The 19687-nt window shown below is 40.0% G+C and overlaps 1 protein-coding gene and 2 long non-coding RNA genes across 4 annotated transcripts in view; 1 reads left to right on the top strand and 2 right to left on the bottom strand.

The window, feature by feature from the left end:
* The first annotated feature begins 3546 nt into the window (after positions 1–3546).
* LOC138978919 (uncharacterized) lies at positions 3547–9410 on the top strand. Its single transcript, XR_011459845.1, has 3 exons — positions 3547–4065; positions 4677–4736; positions 8744–9410. It is a non-coding gene; the product is annotated as an uncharacterized lncRNA (long non-coding RNA).
* LOC138978918 (uncharacterized) lies at positions 6933–13357 on the bottom strand. 2 transcript variants are annotated; one of them, XR_011459844.1, is made up of 6 exons: positions 13318–13357; positions 12703–12787; positions 12456–12541; positions 11741–11819; positions 9130–9191; positions 6933–8080 (listed from the first exon to the last, which is right to left on the bottom strand). It is a non-coding gene; the product is annotated as an uncharacterized lncRNA (long non-coding RNA). The 2 variants fall into 2 exon arrangements; XR_011459843.1 differs by having other exon boundaries at positions 12472–12541.
* Positions 13358–14381: 1024 nt separating this feature from the next.
* LOC138979260 (uncharacterized) overlaps positions 14382–19687 on the bottom strand; it is an 8372-nt gene continuing 3066 nt past the window's right edge. The window contains exon 4 of the mRNA XM_070352019.1: positions 14382–15477. Within this exon, the coding sequence (XP_070208120.1) occupies positions 14960–15477 (518 nt within the window). The 3' untranslated portion in view covers positions 14382–14959. The remainder of the gene's footprint in view (positions 15478–19687) is intronic.

Raw genomic sequence — 19687 nt, 5'->3', positions numbered from 1 at the left:
TCTACGGTTTTCTTGTTTATTTGTTTGTCATTTTTTTGTCAGTTTGCTGCAGAGACATTCACATTTGCAAGAAACCTCGAGACACACACATTCTGCACAGTTCAAAGCACGTGTTCATTTATTTACAAGGCTCAACATGACAAAACTTTACTGTGTTGTCATTTTTGTCAGTAACTTCTCTCAGAGGAAAATAGAGTCGTCTAAGTCTCTGCCTCAAATGCTTGTGAGTTTCATAGTTTACCAAGAGAATCAATGGTATGGACACTCTGCCTAAAGATATAGCACAGCCCTCAATGTTAATCACCAGGCTCACCATCTCAGATATTTCCAGGTGTTACTTGTAATAAGACGATTTATCCACTTAGACACATTCCGAAAGTCAACTGCATAGCTGCACTAAAGGCAGAAAGGGAGCTTTCATGAACTAATCTTGTAACTGTTTACTGATGTCATTTATGCTAAACTAATTCATCACAAACATTCCTATCCTGTACAGAAGGTATTCAGGTTGTTGATTGTTAGTGTGTGTCGAAATGCAGGAATAGTCTTATACCACAAAGAAATGTTGGACACATCCAGAATGGTGAGCTGCTTCGAATACACGGAAATGTTACTTGTTTTTATCTTTGAACATTCTTCTTTCTGTTCCTTTGGTATGGTAAACTTTACACACTGCAAGCCATCAGAGGCCAAAGCTTCTCTCGAGTTGTTTCAGTCCTTTCTTCTGCCGCTAATCCTGTCTAACCAACGATGCTGACTAAACAAACCAAGGCGTCTAGTTGTGACCTTCCCTTCCAAAGTGACGTCAACGTCGAATCAAAGTTCGAGAAGACGTCATAATACCGACGTCACGTAAGCATGATGTCCCTTTTTGTGCGTTTCTTCTGGAAACCTGAGAAAGAATGTCAAGGAAAAGCTTGTCTTGTTGACTTTGTCATATCATCCAGAGTTAACTCTTCGTAGTTTTGCCTCTTGTTAGTGCAAGTATCGGTATCGTATGTCATTAAATGTCCCTGTATAGCACTTGCAGTGATGCAGGAATGTTGTTTTCATTTTTTTTCAATTTCCTTTTCTTTTCTGCGTAGTCTGAGTTTGTTCATACCTTTACTGCTCTATATATTTTGTAAAGATCATTATTCCCCCCTCTGCTTCTTTACCTCTGTAAACTTGTAGAGCTAGTTATTTTTCGATAATGACCCAGCAACCAAACAAATAACGAGCCAGCAACAGCCTGAATCCTCGATAGCGCAATGGGTTGAGAAGCTGTTCTGTTTTGGTACTACTTTTGCGACTGAAAAGTTCCGAACGCTCTATACGTACGAAATATACATCTCTGGAGCAAACAATACAAACATACCGCATTTAAATTAACAACTACAGGCCTGAACACATGAATCTCCATATAAAATCCATGAGTTAGGTTGTTTTCTGAATCTAGATCTGCCGTGCACACACCGTTCATCACAAGCAAATTCCCAAGGCAAGTAACTCATACTCTTGCCGACAAGAGTAGTTCCCCTTCTTTTAACGCAGTTTCTTCGACAACACTGACGGTCAGTTTTCAACAATATTTCATTTTATAAAAAGATCACACGCAACAAAATGCACACATCTCATCAATTTAAACAACATAAAGCGGTTTCATACACTATTTTCCCCAGAAAACTGAACTTCATACAGTAATTAACGTTCGAACACGGGTGCAAAAGTTCGTCTGCTACTGCTAGTCCCATTTGACGAAAGAACATTATCCTAACACGATACTAAAACATAAACAGAACACACAATATCTGCCTTTACCGCCACAGCAGAATAACAGCATATCTGTGTACTTGATTTTAGTCTAAAACAGGGAAACTGACAAGAAGTGTTAACAGAATGGAATGATTTGAACGGAACTATACAACCGCGCATTAATCGATCGCCTGCGCAGGTTGACTGGTTGAGTGATTCGGATTCGATCAAACTTTCGCACAAAAACTCCTGTTTTCTTTGAATAACTGAAGAAAGGAGGAATAAAGAGGTTACACACCTCGTCTCAGTGATTATTAAAAATAATGGTCTCAGTTCGCGGTCATGAAAAAGCTCGCTGAAGCTCGCATTTTTCATGATCCGCCAACTTCGACCATTATTTTTAATAATCACTGAGACTCGGCATGTAACCTCTACTTATTCAGCCACGTAGGGTTATCTCAAAGATGATACGAGGAGAGCACTCACTCGGGGAATTCCCTTCTCTGTTCTCTAATTGAAACACGTTATCATAATCACAGACCGCTATTATCTACTTCAGCGAATTCTCCTTGCAGGCATAACGTGTGTCCGTGTTGTGTTGACCGTCTTGACACAGTGTCTGCAGATTGGTGCGTGTCAACTCAATCACGATTAAACTCTTTCCGTCCAATCATTTTCAGTGAATTCCTCTCCTCCTGGGTCGAAGCTTCTGTGAATTGTTCTGAGCGTCTTCCCACAACTTCTGCACATAAGGGTGAGTTAGAATCGACGATCGCACAGGAAAGGGCAAGCATATTTCGGCCTGAATCTCGCCTCGTTCAGGCAGCCATATACTGTCATGCGACTTCTCACCAAGAAACGGAAGTGACGTAACCGGAAGCGGATCTCCGCCATGATGGTGTCTCTCAAACTGTCTGTGGTGCTGTCCGGACGATCGTGAGAGGGGGAGCTCAAGTGCAGGTAGTGGTATAGGCCCACATTCCCTGAAACGTGAAGAACAGCAATGAGCGACGGTTAGTCTTGGAAATACAGTGTAAAATTGTAGATACCAATAATATAAGCCTAGATAAGCCTACATTGATGAACTTAAGTGGCAACCAACTCTGCTTGGCAAAAATGAGCATAACCTGCTCTAAAGCGGGGTGTTTCAAATAATCTCGAAAACTACTTGATGGTACCGTGGATACGCTCCTCCCCCATCTACCCACCCTCTTTTGTGACTTCCCGAGAGAGGAATCCCCCGCTCTTCCTACACTTAACCTCACACCCTCAACATAGTCATACACCGAATGTTCAGATTTTAATGTAATGTCAATTTCCAACAAATGAAAACTTCCTTTCTTTTAGACCTGGTTTTCTTCGATTGTTGTGGTTATCTTGAATGGGAGGTGCATTTACCCCCCCCTCCCTTTAAAACCTCAAAAACTGTATGAGAATCAGGCCTTAAAAAGAAAGGTGTCTCAACATGGGGTATATCCGATAAAAGCAAGGTCTTAAAGTGTTACAAATCTGGAATTGGGCGGTCTTAACATAGGGAGGGAAGTAGGCTACACATGTACTAACCTGGTTGTACAGTTCTTGTGCTCTGCTCGCCAGCGCCACCACAGGGGAGGTTGTGGACAGGGGAGACAACCAGGCAGTTAGTTACCTGGTCACGTGGTGACTGCAGGGAGCCTAGCTGAGACCTGGCCAAGTAAGAGTCGAAACTGACAAAAGCTGTAAGACAGTCAACACTATTTTATTACTAATCATAAACATAGTGAATTTTTGATTTAAACAAAAATAATTGAAAGGCACATTAGAGGATCTTAAAGTGTAACTAAACAGACATTTTGAAGTGTCAGCTTTGCTGAATTGCTTTATGTTTTGTCCAAGTATAGACCTGTAGAAGCGATACTGGACGATTTTTCCAACGTTTACTGTGTTTTCTGATTTACTACGATTTTTTAAAAGTGCTGAACCCATTTCAGATTTACCTGCTTATCTGTTCTTGATTTGATACTTCCAAAGAACAAGTGGTACTTTGAGTTCCGGTTTTATGTTTTAACCAATCAGAATTTGGTTCCTAAATAAAATCGTCTGCTGCCTGTCCCAGCAGAGTCGGCAACAAGCACTGCTTGCCACATGTGTGATGTTACCAACAGATATAGCCATAAATTGGGCAAGGTAGCAATGTAAATGAATTGGATCTAACTAATGTGCTTGTACTGCATCTCTGGCCTTTGAATTCACTCCAAATGTACTGGCTCAGCGTGAGAGGCAACATCCTGTCGAAGTCGTAAGCACGAGGCTGACTGGGAGATTATTATTCGAAGAGCATGCTGAAAAGTTGTAAGTACAATATTTTACATGTTCTCGACATTTTTGTTGATCTTTCCTTAACTTTAATTGTTTCCTTGATTTAAAACCCTAGGGCTTGTATTTTCATCTGTGATACTAAGCACGTATCTTTACCACAGTATCTGATCACTTCACACTTGAATTTTAGAATGATGAAGTGGAATTATTTCTGGATCTAATTTATTCCTTGTTCCCCCCCTCTCGATTCCTTTTTTCGCCACACATGTATTGTCGTGTAAGGGGGTAGATGCGTGTACTGGCTGATGTTTTGATTTTTTTACTTCGGTCAGATACAGATGATTGAAAAAAAACTTCTCAAGGATTTCAGAATTTAATAGATCTGTTCGAAGTTTTTACGGGATGGGTCCTGTTACAATATAGACTGAATGTGCGCAAGATGAACTTTTGATTAAACATACACACACAAATGAATCTCTTGATTTTGTTATACGGCGAATGTTCAGTTCACACCACCACGTCTGTGGTATGTTTTTATACTGTTTGATTGAATAGACTGACGTGCATTCTCTCGCAAATGTGCGCGCGTGTGTGTTTGTCTGTGCCTCAGACTTATTAATCAAAAATGATGTTGCACATTGCAGATCTATGCGACAGGAGCAAGTGGACAAGACAGCTACATTTGTCTGAGCGAAGATCCAACGGTAAGCTCTTTTAGCCGAAGACAGCGAGCCTGGGTGCATGCATGCAAGCTTCTATCATGTTCGTGTGAGTGCTGCCGGGCTATTAGACGCCTTTTCATTATTCTTGATTTGGAGATCCATGCAGGGTATTAGAAAGTGCAGAATATACACGTTTGAACAAATACGATGTGTGTTTGCTCTGAAAAAAGAAAAAACGCAACAAACAAACATTGTATTTGTTTAAAGTATCACAAATATTTATTACCTGTATCTGCATGTTTTGATAATGATGAAGGGTAAATTACTTTGACGTGTGCTTTTTTTTTTAACCACACTGATAACGAATGATAGAAACACAGACACACTTAATAACATATCCACAAAAATTGTAACAATAAATGTAAGCTGAACAATGCCTGCAACACATTTCAGGCCTCAGAAGTAAGTAATTATGAGATTCAGACAGAGAGAGAAAGCCCAACACGAAACCAGTTGTGACATTTTTTATTTCATTATGTAATATTAAAAACACGACAACAACGTATTTCCTGTACTTAGTTTCGTGCAATTATGGATTGCAAAGTATGTCTAATTGAGTGGCATAAAGAGGCACAGTTGCATGAAAAACCAACTCGGATCTTGACTAGGATCAGGATTTTACATGGACACAACCTAGAATTTAACATCCTGGGGGGAGGGGGGTACTGCGCCTTTCACATCAAGATGTAAAGATCTATTTTAAATAATACTTATTAGAAGGGAACAAAATCAAACAAACTACAACAATCGTTCTGAGGGGAGAGAATTACCTCTTCCGAAGAAATTACCTCCCTTGCTTTTCTTGTCGTGACTTATGTAGAGTAAAGTGAATAGAAAGTGAATCAGTCAGTAACAAAAAAAACCACAACATTTCTTAAGATCAATGAGGAATCTTGAAGTATTTGTCAATGTTAATCTTGTATGCATAACAAACAATATGTTAGGCGCGTTTGATCGATCTGCGCGATCGCGCGATCGCGCTGCGCGTTTGGTGGATCGATCAAACGCGCACATATCGATCGATGTGTGCGCGTTTGATTGATGCAAAGAGGTAAGTGTTTGGTAGGGTCCGACTAAACTACGCGCCAGCACGCGCTACCTTGAACCATAGCACTTATATACTTTATTTTTATATTTCTAGTTAATTCATCGTCCATTCTCACATAATACAAAATGTCAAACTTCAATGATGAAAATTACGGAAGTTATGACGAGTTTTAGGAGAGAGTATGCACTACTCTCAAGTCCGACGATTTCCGCCATTGACTAAACAGCGCGCTACCACTTTGAAGTGGACGCTACCTTGATCCATAGCACTTACATACTTTATTTTTATATTTCTTGTTAGATCATCGTCCATTCTCACATCATACAAAATGTCAATCTTCAATGATGAAAATTTTAGTCAATGGCGGATATCGTCGGACTTGAGAGTAGTGCATAAGCTCTCCTTAAACTCGTCATAACTTCCGTAATTTTCATCATTGAAGTTTGAAAGTATATAAGTGCTATGGTTCAAGGTAGCGCGTGCTGGCGCGTAGTTTAGTCGGGCCGGTTTGGTACAATATAATCCCTTTTTTTTCCTTTTTTTCAAGGTGGTCGTCTACATTTTTGCTTTTTTTCATCAATAATCTTACGGTTAGATTTCGCTAAAGAGTTCTGTCAGATGATGAATGGACCATGGGCACGAAATGCACGGGATTTGAGAGGAGTTTTTCGCTTGGCATTTTCCAAATAAGGATATCCTACTATGAGTACTACGCTGGAATACTACAATGAATTTTCAAACGGCTACACTGGCTTCGTCTTTCCTGATCGAAAGGGGGTGTATTGTTGATAATTGTAGATAATAGACTCTGCATTTTAATGGTCAAATGGCGATTTCCTACAGATTGCTGTTTAGACGGCTTATAGCTAGGCCTACTTCCGGTCATAACTTCCGGTCATTGCCAGCAGACGTGTGTGTGCGTAGTACGATGGTGATTTGTGAGACGGATCGTCCAAATGCGCAAGTATATATATAAGAGCTGCGCGTTCTTAACGATTCTTGTATTCTTTGTATCGATCAAACGCGCACACATCGATCGATGTGTGCTCGTTTGATCGATCCACCAAACGCGCAGCGCAATCGCGCGATCGCGCAGATCGATCAAACGCGCCTAACAAATATATTACGGATTGATAATTAAAGAAAATCGTCTCTTCTACAGGGTTGACCCCCCTAAAAAGGACACCCACAACCATGCAAATTACTTCTGCATCTGTTGAACCAATTATTTTATATATGGTATTCATTATCTTCAGTTTATGTTCTGCCTTTCCAGTAAGTGGCAATTTTGTAAATTGAATGGTCTGACTTTTGTGCAATTTTAATTTTTTTCTCCAAATTCGGGGGTCGACTAAACAGAACGAGTTTTGACATTGAGCGGTAGCCATTTTTACCTAATTTAAACCCTTCAGGCTTTTACCTTTTTGATTATTTTGAATGTCTGAGTATGTAAAAACATCCCCTTCAACCCCCAGGCTATCGATGACCTGAAGAAAGCATGCAGTTACAGCTAGGTTCAGGGCAATCCTCAGACACGATAGCGTTGGTGTCATTGGTGATGCAAAAGTTAGATAATTTAACCTAAAAATTTGCCACTTTGTGAACTGCACATGCATAAAATCAAGTTTAAGTATGCTGAATATGAAGTTATCCAGTCAATTGGTGTAGAAGTTATAGCATTTCTGTCAGTTAACAGTATTTAAAATCTCTAAAGTAAAATCTGACATATTCGAAAGTTTTGCATAAACACCCAGACAATTTTTACGATATTCTCCTAAGCTTCTCCACTTCTCAGCCCTGTCTTGGAAATGAATTCGAATAAGGCAGTCAAAATAACTTAGTTTGGAGCACCCATCAATCAGAATAAGCATTAACTTTTGACACAGGAAATATCTTCTACCGAAAGCTCTCCTGGTTTTATTCTACATTTTTCCTGCATAATGGTAACAAATTTAATGATAAATCTAAACAACGAAGTGACTGTGGTAAGATGAACAAAGTTAAAAAACAAAGGATTACTGTAAATGGTTTACGAATCGAAATCTAAACAAGTTTTAATGATAAGTAAAATGATAAAAAAAATAAAAAATAAAAAAAACTAACGTCCTCGCATTTGTCCAGAATTATTCCATGTTTAACATGGGAACAGAGGTATAATTGGTCTAAAGAATTTATCTGTATGCAATGCCCGCTATAGGTGAAAGACTTTTGTGGAAGCCATGGAAGAATGCATCGCTGTTGTGCTGGTTCAGCTTGAGGTCCTGTCCTAGCGAATATCCTGCACACACAAAAACACGACTTTTTAAGCCACTTATGTTGCATTCCGTGACATAGCTTTGTTAAAACCGTGTGCCTGATAATAATGACAGATTTTTTTTTAAGACACCCCATATAATATTGTTTGACAATCTCTTTCAACATAGTTTACGAATCACCAATGTGTATACAAACGCAAAAAACCCACAGGTCAATAAATTACTTTCCAGAGAGAGAGAGAGAGAGAGAGAGAGAGAGAGAGAGAGAGAGAGAGAGAGAGAGAGAGAGAGAGAGAGAGAGAGAGAGAGAGAGAGAGAGAGAGAGAGAGAGAGAGAGAGAGAGAGAGAGAGAGAGAGAGAGATCAAAACTAGAAAATGTGTGCTATATAAAACAAGGATAATCACTGTCAAATCTTTGCTTGTACCTGCATGGTGTTTACTGCGCTATATACACAACCTGTTTTATTTCATTTATTTATTTTTTTAAATTTTTTTTTGGGGGGGGGGGATGTTTTGTGATGAGGGTTTTTTCAAAGCCTTTACTGCTTTAGTCATTGAATCCACCCGACTTCGATTTATTGTTCAGTGATGGGTAATTGTGTGACCAACTATGTAAGTTAGTGATTGTTCTGGCTTCATACAATGACATTGCATTAATTTTATAAGTGTATGTGTGTGTGTTTCAGGCAAAAGCTGATATTACAGTCCTAGTTGTATGCAGTACCTCTGCTTCTTCGTTCAGGAATCAAAGTATACAATCTAAACCGATTATTTTGTTCAATAATGTTCAGCTTACCATCCCGAAGAAGGCAGTAACGTGCCGAGATATTGATTATAGATATTAACGTACCTAACCTGGTTACTGGTGTGTTTTCTTTTTATTTCAATAATGTAAATGTGTGACACCTTGCAGGGTACTTGATGTTCAGAGCAATTTTTCTGGCAAAAGACCTTTTATGGATCAAAGAAAACTTTTGTCGTGGTGCACAAGTCAATCAATTTGGTTGATAAATAATTTGTGCTGCATTTTCCCTGGTTCCAAAACGTAGTATGTATTACCACATGTCCTTACCTGTCATTGGCATCACATGATTCTCTGCAAGCAGTCTTTTGTGGAAATACCAGGCATGAAAACTGAAAAGAAAAAAAAAAATACTGAAAAAAAAATTCAAAGGCGTGTAGCGCCAAGTTTCGCAGGCGCGAAGCGCCAAGACTTCTAGGGGGGTCCGGGGGCATGCCCCCCCAGAAATTTTTTTCAAGGGTGCAATTTGGTGCAATCTGGGGCTATCTGAGCCTTAAAATTGGATTCAAACATGGCCCCAAAACTATTTTACTATAACTATGACTAGGGAAAAAAAAAAATAAAAAATAAAAAATTTAAAAAAAAAATAAAAATTAAAAAAATTAAAAAAAATTAAAAAAGAAGGGCAAAGCCCATACGACTCACATGCTTTACACATTTTTCCTACCAAAATACATGTGACCTTGACCCAAGGTCAAGGTCATCCAAGGTCATGCAACACAAAGCTGTTAATTCAAGACATAGGAAGTACAATGGTGCTTATTGGCTCTTTCTACCATGAGATATGGTCACTTTTAGTGGTTCACTACCTTATTTTGGTCACATTTCATAAGGGTCAAAGTGACCTTGACCTTGATCATATGTGACCAAATGTGTCTCATGATGAAAGCATAACATGTGCCCCACATAATTTTTAAGTTTGAAACAGTTATCTTCCATAGTTCAGGGTCAAGGTCACTTCAAAATATGTATACAATCCAACTTTGAAGAGCTCCTGTGACCTTGACCTTGAAGCAAGGCAAACCAAACTGGTATCAAAAGATGGGGCTTACTTTGCCCTATATATCATATATAGGTGAGGTATTGAATCTCAAAAACTTCAGAGAAAATGTGAAAAATGTGAAAAATAGCTGTTTTTTAGGCAACATTTATGGCCCCTTGACCTTGAAGCAAGGTCAAGATGCTATGTATGTTTTTTGGGGCCTTGTCATCATACACCATCTTGCCAAATTTGGTACTGATAGACTGAATAGTGTCCAAGAAATATCCAACGTTAAAGTTTTCCGGACGGACGGACGGACGTCCGGACGGACGTCCGGACGGACGTCCGGACGGACGGACGGACGACTCGGGTGAGTACATAGACTCACTTTTGCTTCGCATGTGAGTCAAAAAAAAGGAAAAATACGGGGGAAAAAATACGGTTTATCCTTTTCAGAAATACGGAAAATACGGAGAATTTTCATGCCTGAATACGTCATTTAACACTTGCACTTATAGTAGGGCTGATGGGGTCTATGTCGACCAAAAGAGTGGTATTCTCTGTAGGTCGAGTTCCTGTAGGTGGATTCCCTGTATACCTAAGACTTTAAAATTGGCAATCTAGTATACAGGGAATCCCACAGGGTGCAGTTTTTCAATAAAACTTGCAAACCATACTCGAATTTCTAAGAAATATAAAAAAAAAGATCGAAAAACATCAAATTCTAACGATGTCGCTAAGCATCACGTGACTTTCATTGATATTAGCAAAACGCTACAGGAACTACACCCTGTGGTATTCCCTGTATACAAGATTGCCAATTTTAAAGTCTTAGGTATACAGAGAATCCACCTACAGTGAATCCCATTCTTTTGGTCGACATAGACCCCATCAGCTATAGTAGGTGGCTGTGGAACGGTAGACATGCAACGACAACGAACAACAAAAGACAAAGTGTGGAGAACACTCATTTTTCTTAACATACGCTAAGTTTCTTTGAGAATGCTCCAAGTGAAAATCAGGGGTTCCTGGGCCTGATATCACAATTAAACAGCTTCTTCTCAGAATCAGGAGGGAAAAAAACGAGATGTCGTGACAAGAACAGACAGCAGCAGCAGCAACAACAACATTGCTAAATCGTCGCTTTAACAAAATTTCATGTTTAGTATCGCAGACAAAGCACGGCTACTGATCCGACCAAAGCCACACTTCATGCACGATGGGCACATTGTTATGGCCAGCTTGTTAACGTGAGCATTGTGTATGTTTTACATAGAATTGAATGTGTTTGTCGTTGTGTCTGTCATCTATCCTAGTCGTTTGATTTAGAAGAAAGCAAACTTATTACAATGACGATTTTCTTCGGTTTTTGATGAAGGATTGGCATCTTTTCCTATTTTCCAACTCTGCCACCATACACTGGCCGTTCAGGTCTGCATGTCGACCACATGGTGTGTGATCAGATTTTTCGGACATGTTCACAATGCTTACATGACCACCAAATGGAAAATCAGTTTGTATTTGTTATGTTTTTGTGTAAGCACAATCTTCATACAAGTAAACAGAAACAGTTTTGTTGCAAACAGAGCCTTCATAAGAAAAAATGCTTCTAAGTCAAAATACATACCCCCTTGTTCGTATTGCGTAAAATATACCCATAAATTCTGGACATCATATTTTTATTTTTTTTCACAACAATGAAACCAAACTTTGGCATATGTTTTAGCAATATATTCACAATAAAACCTATGAGTTTGAAGGCTGCATCTTGTTTTGTTTATTTTTGAGAATTTTTTTGCAAACCCATGCAAATGGCCAGTTTCTGGGGAGAGACTGGGGAGATAATGGCCAGTATAGAAAGAGTTAATAAGTAAACTAATGTCAGAAGTAGGTATTTACCTTGTTTGCCTTCGCGTTCTTGATAGCCCGCTGCAGCATTTGTATCACTTCCCTTGACATTCAAAACGCCAATGTATTTCTGAAAGGAAAATAAAGATATTGACCGAAACATCACACAAGTGGTATATCATGCTAGGTTTTGTTTACAGTGCCTGTTCTACGACCACATCTGATTGTAATTTAAATAAAGAAAAACTGTATCCATTTATTACTTCTCTATTTGTGTGTGTTTGTGTGTGTGCAGGGGCGGATCACATCATTTTTAAGGGGGAGATTCCAAATTTCTTTTAGGGACAATTTGACGACGCGAAGCGTTTAGTTGAAGACGCGAAGCGTTCAACCTCCTTGGGGGGGTGGGGGGTCCGACAAATGTTGATAAAAACAAGGAAAATGGATCAATCCGAGCCAAGAAACATCCCCTAATACACCTTCCAAAAAAGTAAATATATTAAGAAGAAAAATTTGAATCACAACAAGGACAACTGATAGATCTGGCGCAACCTGAGCAAACTAATTAGCCAACTTCTTTCCAAAATCGTCACTTAGAATACAAAGGCCGGATCCGCCCAGTGTGTGTGTGTGTGTGTGTGTGTGAACGATGACCTTCTCTAAATTCTTATCGTTGCGTTTGCATGGTAATAAAGTTTTAATACTGGATATGCCCATGAAAAAATATCATTTCTTGTTCATGTCATTGTGTGTGTGTGGCCAGGACCGTGACTTCTGCTTGCCTCGACGTCTTCAGAAAAGACACAAAATGCCAGCAGGCGTATGTTCTTGGAGCACTCAGTATGCCGTCATCTGCAAACAAATAACTACAAATTATTCAATTGTGTAAATAAAGAACAATCATTTTAATATTACAACAAAAAATTCATATAACTGTAGTCTTCACCAGAGACATCCACTACACTATCTTTAAATAAAACTGCCGTAAAAAATTGAAATACTATAAAACTTACCCCCACTCAGATCTATTTGGGATTATTCAAGTTTCAACCATGAAACGATGCCGGTTTGGACAGATCTGCTAGTTTGCCGCTGAAACTGAAATCAAAGGCGATCTTCAGAACTATTTCTAATCTTGTATTTGTGATTAATATAAAATACTGATCTTCCCAATAGAAGCTGATGTGTATACACATGACCAGGACAAGGTATTTTGTTACAGGGCATTTACGCAGACGTCGCAGTTCAAAATATCGTTTTAGATCTGATTTTGTACAGCAGCCTGTGTGATTCAGAATCGTCTGCCCTTTTTCGGTTTAACATTTTATGGACGATTCCTATGAGACTGCTCAATCATAACTGATGACAAATTCAGAAACAGATGATGGTTTCAAGTAGGCTACAGTAATGATTCGTTAAAAATGTCAAGCCACTCGTCGATCATTCCAAGCCAAATCTGCTCTGGTTCCGAGCAGCTTTTTCCAACTGAGACCCTAATTGTTACGCATCTGCCGCGAAAAGATAGACCACAAACAAGCGGCACTGTACCATGCTTTCGTTTATGTTGCTAAACAGATTAAATGTGCATTGTAAATGTGCTTACAGCAAAGAAATGCATCCTTACTTACCACAAAAATACTGGTACCACATTCATCGCACGTGTGTCTTCTTACCAAAACCAATCGATATGTTTGTTTACGATGTATTGGTAATTACTAACCGTTAACTATTTTTCAAAAATCTGAAATGACTTTTAAGAATCAAAGAAAGATTCGCTAAAACGGTTGACTTCAGAAAATAAGCAATATTTTTCTGAACCATGAAATAAAAATCGAAAACTCCGTTTGATCTTTTATTTTGGTAGATTGATGACAACAGCCGGAACTGAAAGTACCAGAACCAAAAATTAAGGGCATTAATCAGGTAAACTAAGAAGATTGTCGTTCCTGGCGCGCACTTCACATGTCCGTCAAACAGTGTCCGAGTGAGAGAAAAAATTTTTTTTTTCGCAGTTCGACAGTATATGAGGCCCTTCTTCATATCAAAGTGTAAAGGTTGCTGAACGACGTTTTTCCTTTTTGCTTGTTTAGTTACACTTTAAGTCTAAAAATCCAAGAACAATAATACTTGATGATCTTACTTTGAAAAACTTAATTTGTTAACAAAAAGTTATCTACAAAAACATGGATGCATACCACAAGGTAATGTTGTTGTCGTTGTCGGTGGTAGTTAAAGTTGCGACGGTGTTTGTGGTGGTTCTGTAGAGTTAAAGTTGGAAGTAGTTGTGGTCGTAGTGGTGATAGCAACTTTGGTGCCAGAGAAGGTTGTGGTGGTAGGGCTGGCGGCACTCGGTGTTTCTAGTTTCATGTCTCCCAAACCAGGGGGCATTCAAGATCGTCAGAAAAGGCAAATGCCAAAGTAACGGTCGTTCTGGAGGTGGGGGTAATTAGGGTGGTAGAAGTGGATGCGGTGAAAGCAATATTGGTAGTAGCAGTGGTTGTGAAGATAGCATCCGTTGTCGCCGGCGATGACGGTAGAGTTGGCAGCGAAGGCAGTGTTGGTGATAGCAGTGATCGTAGAGATGGTGTTGGTGGTTATATTCACGGTGGTGGCGGTGAAGATCATGCTTACAGTGGCGGTGGTGGTGAAGGCAATGTTGGTAATAGCGCTGGTTCTGAGTGTACCGGTAGTGATGGTTTCTATGGCTGTGACCTTGGTGATGGTGATAGTGTTCGGTAGCGTTGAACGGTTTGACACAAGTCAGTAAGACAACATCAGTTGTGGTGGTGCTGTCTTGGGTAGCGCTCACAGGACTGTAACAAATCATACACAAGCTAATACGACTGCAACAAGTTTATAAGTAAAGTAGTTATGGAGGTGGTGGTGTTGGACGGGGCACCTGCCTTAGTGATGTTGGGGTAGGTAAGCATGATGCAGCAGTGGTGGTTGTTGCCATCTGTGTAGGGGTGTTTCCATTCTTGCCGACGTCATGGTATTTCCCGCCTTGTCACTGTGTCTTAATCTCTCTTTTTTGTCCACCCACGACACGCCGCTTGGGTCAGAGTTGTCTCCTCTCTACAACAGAAATCCTCTCTTTTTCACCCACGACACGCCGCTTGGGCCAGGGTTGTCTTTCGTCCTTTGTCTCTGAGCTTTCCTGGACTGATCGTGGCTGCTAGCGCTGCCTGTGACTGTCTTGTTTTTTGCCATCAGGAATCCAGTTCTACACCACGACACGCCGCTAGGGTCAGAGTTGTCTTTCTTCTTTTCTCAGTGATCTTTTGACTTATCACGGCTGTCACCGTTGTCGTTGTTGCAGCTGTCGTCGTTGTTGATGTCCCTGTGATAAGTTGTAACGGCTAGAGGAGGCACGTCCACCATGATGAGCTGTGTGGTACAGCGTGATGCTGCCAACAGTCTGTCTTGAACATCATTCCTAGCATCGCTCCTTCCTTCATCTTCCATCTTGTCCCAACCTTGCAGCATCACCACCACACGCCGCTCCAAGCCTTGCACCCAGCAAGAGTATGTTACTGTGACACGGTCTGTTGCCGCCACCGCCACGTCGTGCACATCTCTCTCCCACCTCGCCCTGTTGAATATGAAGTCTGGTCTCCCCAGCACACACACCGGTAAGCCTTCATCACGCAGACCGCGCACCACGCCGCTAACTCGTGACATCACCTGGCCTGCGTTATCCTTGATGTCATCATGTAGTTCTGAACTCCGCGTGAGGATAAACACGTCGCGGTAGCTCAGTGGTGTTGGACAGTTGGAGAGGTTGCTACCTGTGTGAGAAAGACCGTTGTGGCCGTTATATTATTCTTTGTTGGTAAATATTCAGGTGTTCAGCAAATGATAACAGACATGTCGAGAAAAAAGGTATCAAGCATGAGTCTTTCAGCCGAATGCTGATATCGTTTGTAAGGCATGTCTGTTATCATTTGCTAACAGTCAGCATATTAGAAATAACGGTTTTATTACCGTTTATTTCGACCAAAAGAAATTTCGAAGCGACCGCGCGAATTGGACACAACAGGCGCAATGGGAAATTGAGCGCTCCTACCTGATTATGCCTGTCAGTCAAAGAATTCTCGTGACCTGGGTCAGCCAATCAGAGTCACACACCTGACGTTATGAATATCCACAGGTCAAATGCGTTTGACACACAACAATCTCACAAGATAAACCATGTTGAACATGCGTTTCGGTTGCTTCGCTTTTTTTGGTTGAACAGAGAGCGACAGATTTAGAGACGACTCCAGACGGATGGGAAACGACGTAAAGATACATGTGTACATATAATATTGTATTACCAATTCAGTGCCTAATATGGCTTTTTGACCAATCACGACGGATTATAGGTGACCCTCTAAATGTTATTACGTTCAAGCAGGGACCCTTTTTGTTTATCACGCTATAAATAAACAAGACAAAGTAAAAATTTAAATTAACAATATCAGCGTGTTTTATTTTGAAAGAATGACATATCAAATGCTGTCAGATAATACTCTCTTAATTTAAAAAAATACCGAAAAGCGAGTTTTGTCGGTGGGTGCTTTACGGAACAGTTAGGCACCACCCATCCTCTGAGTGTGCAATGTTTGATTTCTTTTTTCTCGACATGCCTGTTATCATTTGCTAACAGTCAGCATATTAGAAATAACTCTTATTGCCGTCATTAAAAATGACGTAGGGGAAAGGCTCCTAATATGGACTGGCTTCTAATGTGGGCCACCTCCTGTTCTGACAAACTGATTATATGGCTGTGAGGTTTGGGGACATGAAAAACTTGACTCAGTATCAACATTTCAGTTGCGCTATATAAAAATGAGTTTAAGAGTGAATAAGTCTACCCCATCGTGTATGGTTTTTGGAGAGTTAGGACAGTATCCAATTAAATTAGAAGCCCAGTGTAGACTATTGGTGTATTGGTATCGGTTGATGCTTGATCTGAAAAATGGTACTTCAAAGATTTCTTGTCTGATGTTAAAGTTATATTTGAATTTATTTCAGAGTTCACATATATATAAAGCTGCCTTGGCTGTTTTATGTTTTTTCATTATAAACCAGTTAGGGTTTTCAGATGTGTGGTTTGTACAGCCGTTTACAGTAAATGCTTTCAAGAGCCTTATAACAAAAAAAAGACTGCGAGACCAATATTTGCAATGCTGGAAAAGTGAATCTGCCAACAATAGCGTTTGTTAATAATTACTGTTTGTATAAGAATGAGTCTTGTTTTGAAAAATATTTGATGTGTTTAACTTGGTCCCTGAGAGAAAAAATTATTAAAATTTAGGTTAAGTAATCATAAGTTACCTATCCACCAGGAACGTTTTTTGAACATCCCGAGGGATGAAAGAATATGTAAGCTGTGTGGAAGTGGTAAGATAGGAGATGAATTTCACTTTTTGTTTCATTGTCAATATGATAGTGTGTAAGCTGTGTGGAAGTGGTGAGATAGGAGATGAATTCCACTTTTTGTTTAATTGTCAATATGAGAGTGTGTAAGCTGTGTGGAAGTGGTGAGATAGGAGATGGATTCCACTTTTTGTTTAATTGTCAATATGAGAGTGTCGTGAAAGAACGAAAGAAGTATATTGGACATTATTTTCAACATCATGCAAATGTTATAAAATATAATGCTTTAATGAATGTAAAATCAAACAATAAGTTGGTTAAGTTGGCTAAGTTTGTTAGTGTTATTATGAGTTATTTTCGCTAGATGATTTACGTGTTTCGTTGTGTTTTGTTGTGGTTCTTACTCTGTTGGTTTTGTCTGTTTGGGGTTTTCTTTAGTTTGTTTTTTCTCTTAATTTTGTGAGGTATAGAAGTTGGTTTTTTTTGGGCTATTACTGTGGATAAGAGCTCTAGTTGAGGAAGATGTGGTTTCTTTTTGTTGGTGTGTTATGTTTTTCTTTTGGTGTTTAATTAAATATAATGTTTGCTGTGCCTGCATGCACTCTCATTGTGTTGTGCGTGTGACTTAATTGTGTATCTTTGTTTGCTTAAATGCCCTATGGGCCTAAAACCGAAATAAAAACCTTGAAAACCTTGAAACCTTGATAGACTACACGGCGTAGACCTGTATCGTTCAAGCTTGTTGCCTGGATAAGGTTAACATGTGAACTTTGCAGAACCTGGTACTTAACTACTATAAGAATGGAATTCGTCAATGTTCACGCACTAATACCTCCTTGTACGCTAGTACCGATTGTAATAATAATTTAATTTAGCAAAGAGGCAGTTATCTCCCTGCCGAAGTCACGATTATTCCCCATGAAAAGTCGTTCGCAGTGAACATGTTTTGACCAATGAGAATTCAGCTGTGTGTGTATGCGCTGATTACCATCTTGGCGGCGACCAGTGCAATACATTTTCAGAATGTAGACTCTTAAAGAAAAAATGACCCCATTTTCAATCGTTTCGAAGGAAAAAGCATAGACATGATTATCTGAGTGGATTTGTCTTGATGCTGTACAGCAGGCTGTCAGCCACAAATAGACGGAACTCGTCGAAAATGGATAAACAGCTGAAACGAATAGCTTCCATCGTGTCGTCTGCTACCAACATCTGTATGCATCGTTCGACTTCGACTGGCCACCGGACATGTAACTGAACGTTTCTGTGATAACGCTTGTGGGAGCCAAACGAGTAAACAGAGGTACGTCTGTGGCATTCGCAAACATTCCAGCCAGACACAGTCGCGTGCAACCGATGGTCTGCATAATATGTCAAAAAGACAGGCAAATCAGAAACAGGAACAAGATGTAAACTTGAGTTTCGTCGAGTGACATGTTTGATGTGTACTTGAAGTACATCAAGAAGCAAGCTGTACCTTGCTTTGCAAAGAGACATACTCTGAAACATGGCGACTTGTGACACGCCTGACACAACTGTCCGCATTGATTGTGATTCCGGTGAGTGAGAGAGAGAAAGAAAGGAGCGTGATTCCTCAGTGTCACACCTTTGTGTTTTACCTGTTTCGTTTTGGTTTTCCTCCTTACCTGTATTTTTCATGCTCGAACGGAGACGGAATCACCACAATTAAGGCCTTGTCGGTTATGTCGCGAAGAACTAATGATAAAGGCTTACTGTGTGAGACCATAGATATATTATACTTGGCAGAGATAGCCAAATTGTCCGCCCTATCGCCAGGGGCGAGTAAAAATTCCGCCGGGCTAGTAGAAACCGCCTGGCAACTTGCCCGGCTGGCCAATACAAATTTTGGTCAAATGCAACACTTTTGGTTTTAACATCGAGTTTAATATCAAGCCATATAAACACTGCAGATCAACTGTGGTATGTACCGGGCCAGTGACATATCTGCCGGGCTAGTGACTTTCTTGAAGTTATTAAATAATTAAGATTTGGCCATCCCTGCTAGGGTGTGAGACTCAGCATGTTTTTTATTGAGCGTGTTATTGTCGTGCGTCGCCTGTACTGCAGTTGTTGTTGCGTCTACCGCTGCACCTTGGATATGTATCAGGATAAAATACGGAAGTGTTTGTGAGTGTGTACTTACCGCGAGCCATGATTTGTGGAAGTAAAGAAGGGGACAGCTACTCAACCTGGTTCATTGGCTTAGATCATGGTAAGTGTCGATGTGATTTTCTGAGGGAATGATTTGGTGTGTTGTCATGAATTAACCTTCACTGGATCACGCTTTGGACTACACAGTCCGGATGATGTGGGTCGTATCATACTTTCTAAAGAAAGATTCAACGTTACAAATAAGTATCGTACACGATCCACGCCATCCGAATACCTACCTACCTACCTACCCACCTAACTACCTATACCTACCTGCCTATATATAATCTATCTATCTATCTATATATATATATATACGACTTGTGTCTGTGTGTGTGTGTGTGTGTGTGTGTGTGTGTGTGTGTGTGTGTGTGTGTGTGTATTCGCGATGCACGGCCAAAGTTCTCGATGGATCTGCTTCAAATTTGGTGGGCATATTCAGGTAGACCCCGGACACAACCTGGT

The sequence above is a fragment of the Littorina saxatilis genome, linkage group LG10 (genome assembly GCF_037325665.1).
Source record: "Littorina saxatilis isolate snail1 linkage group LG10, US_GU_Lsax_2.0, whole genome shotgun sequence".
NCBI classification, from domain to species: Eukaryota; Metazoa; Mollusca; class Gastropoda; order Littorinimorpha; family Littorinidae; genus Littorina; species Littorina saxatilis.
Note: the sequence above shows the minus strand (reverse complement) of the source record. Positions and strands in the feature narration are given on the sequence as shown.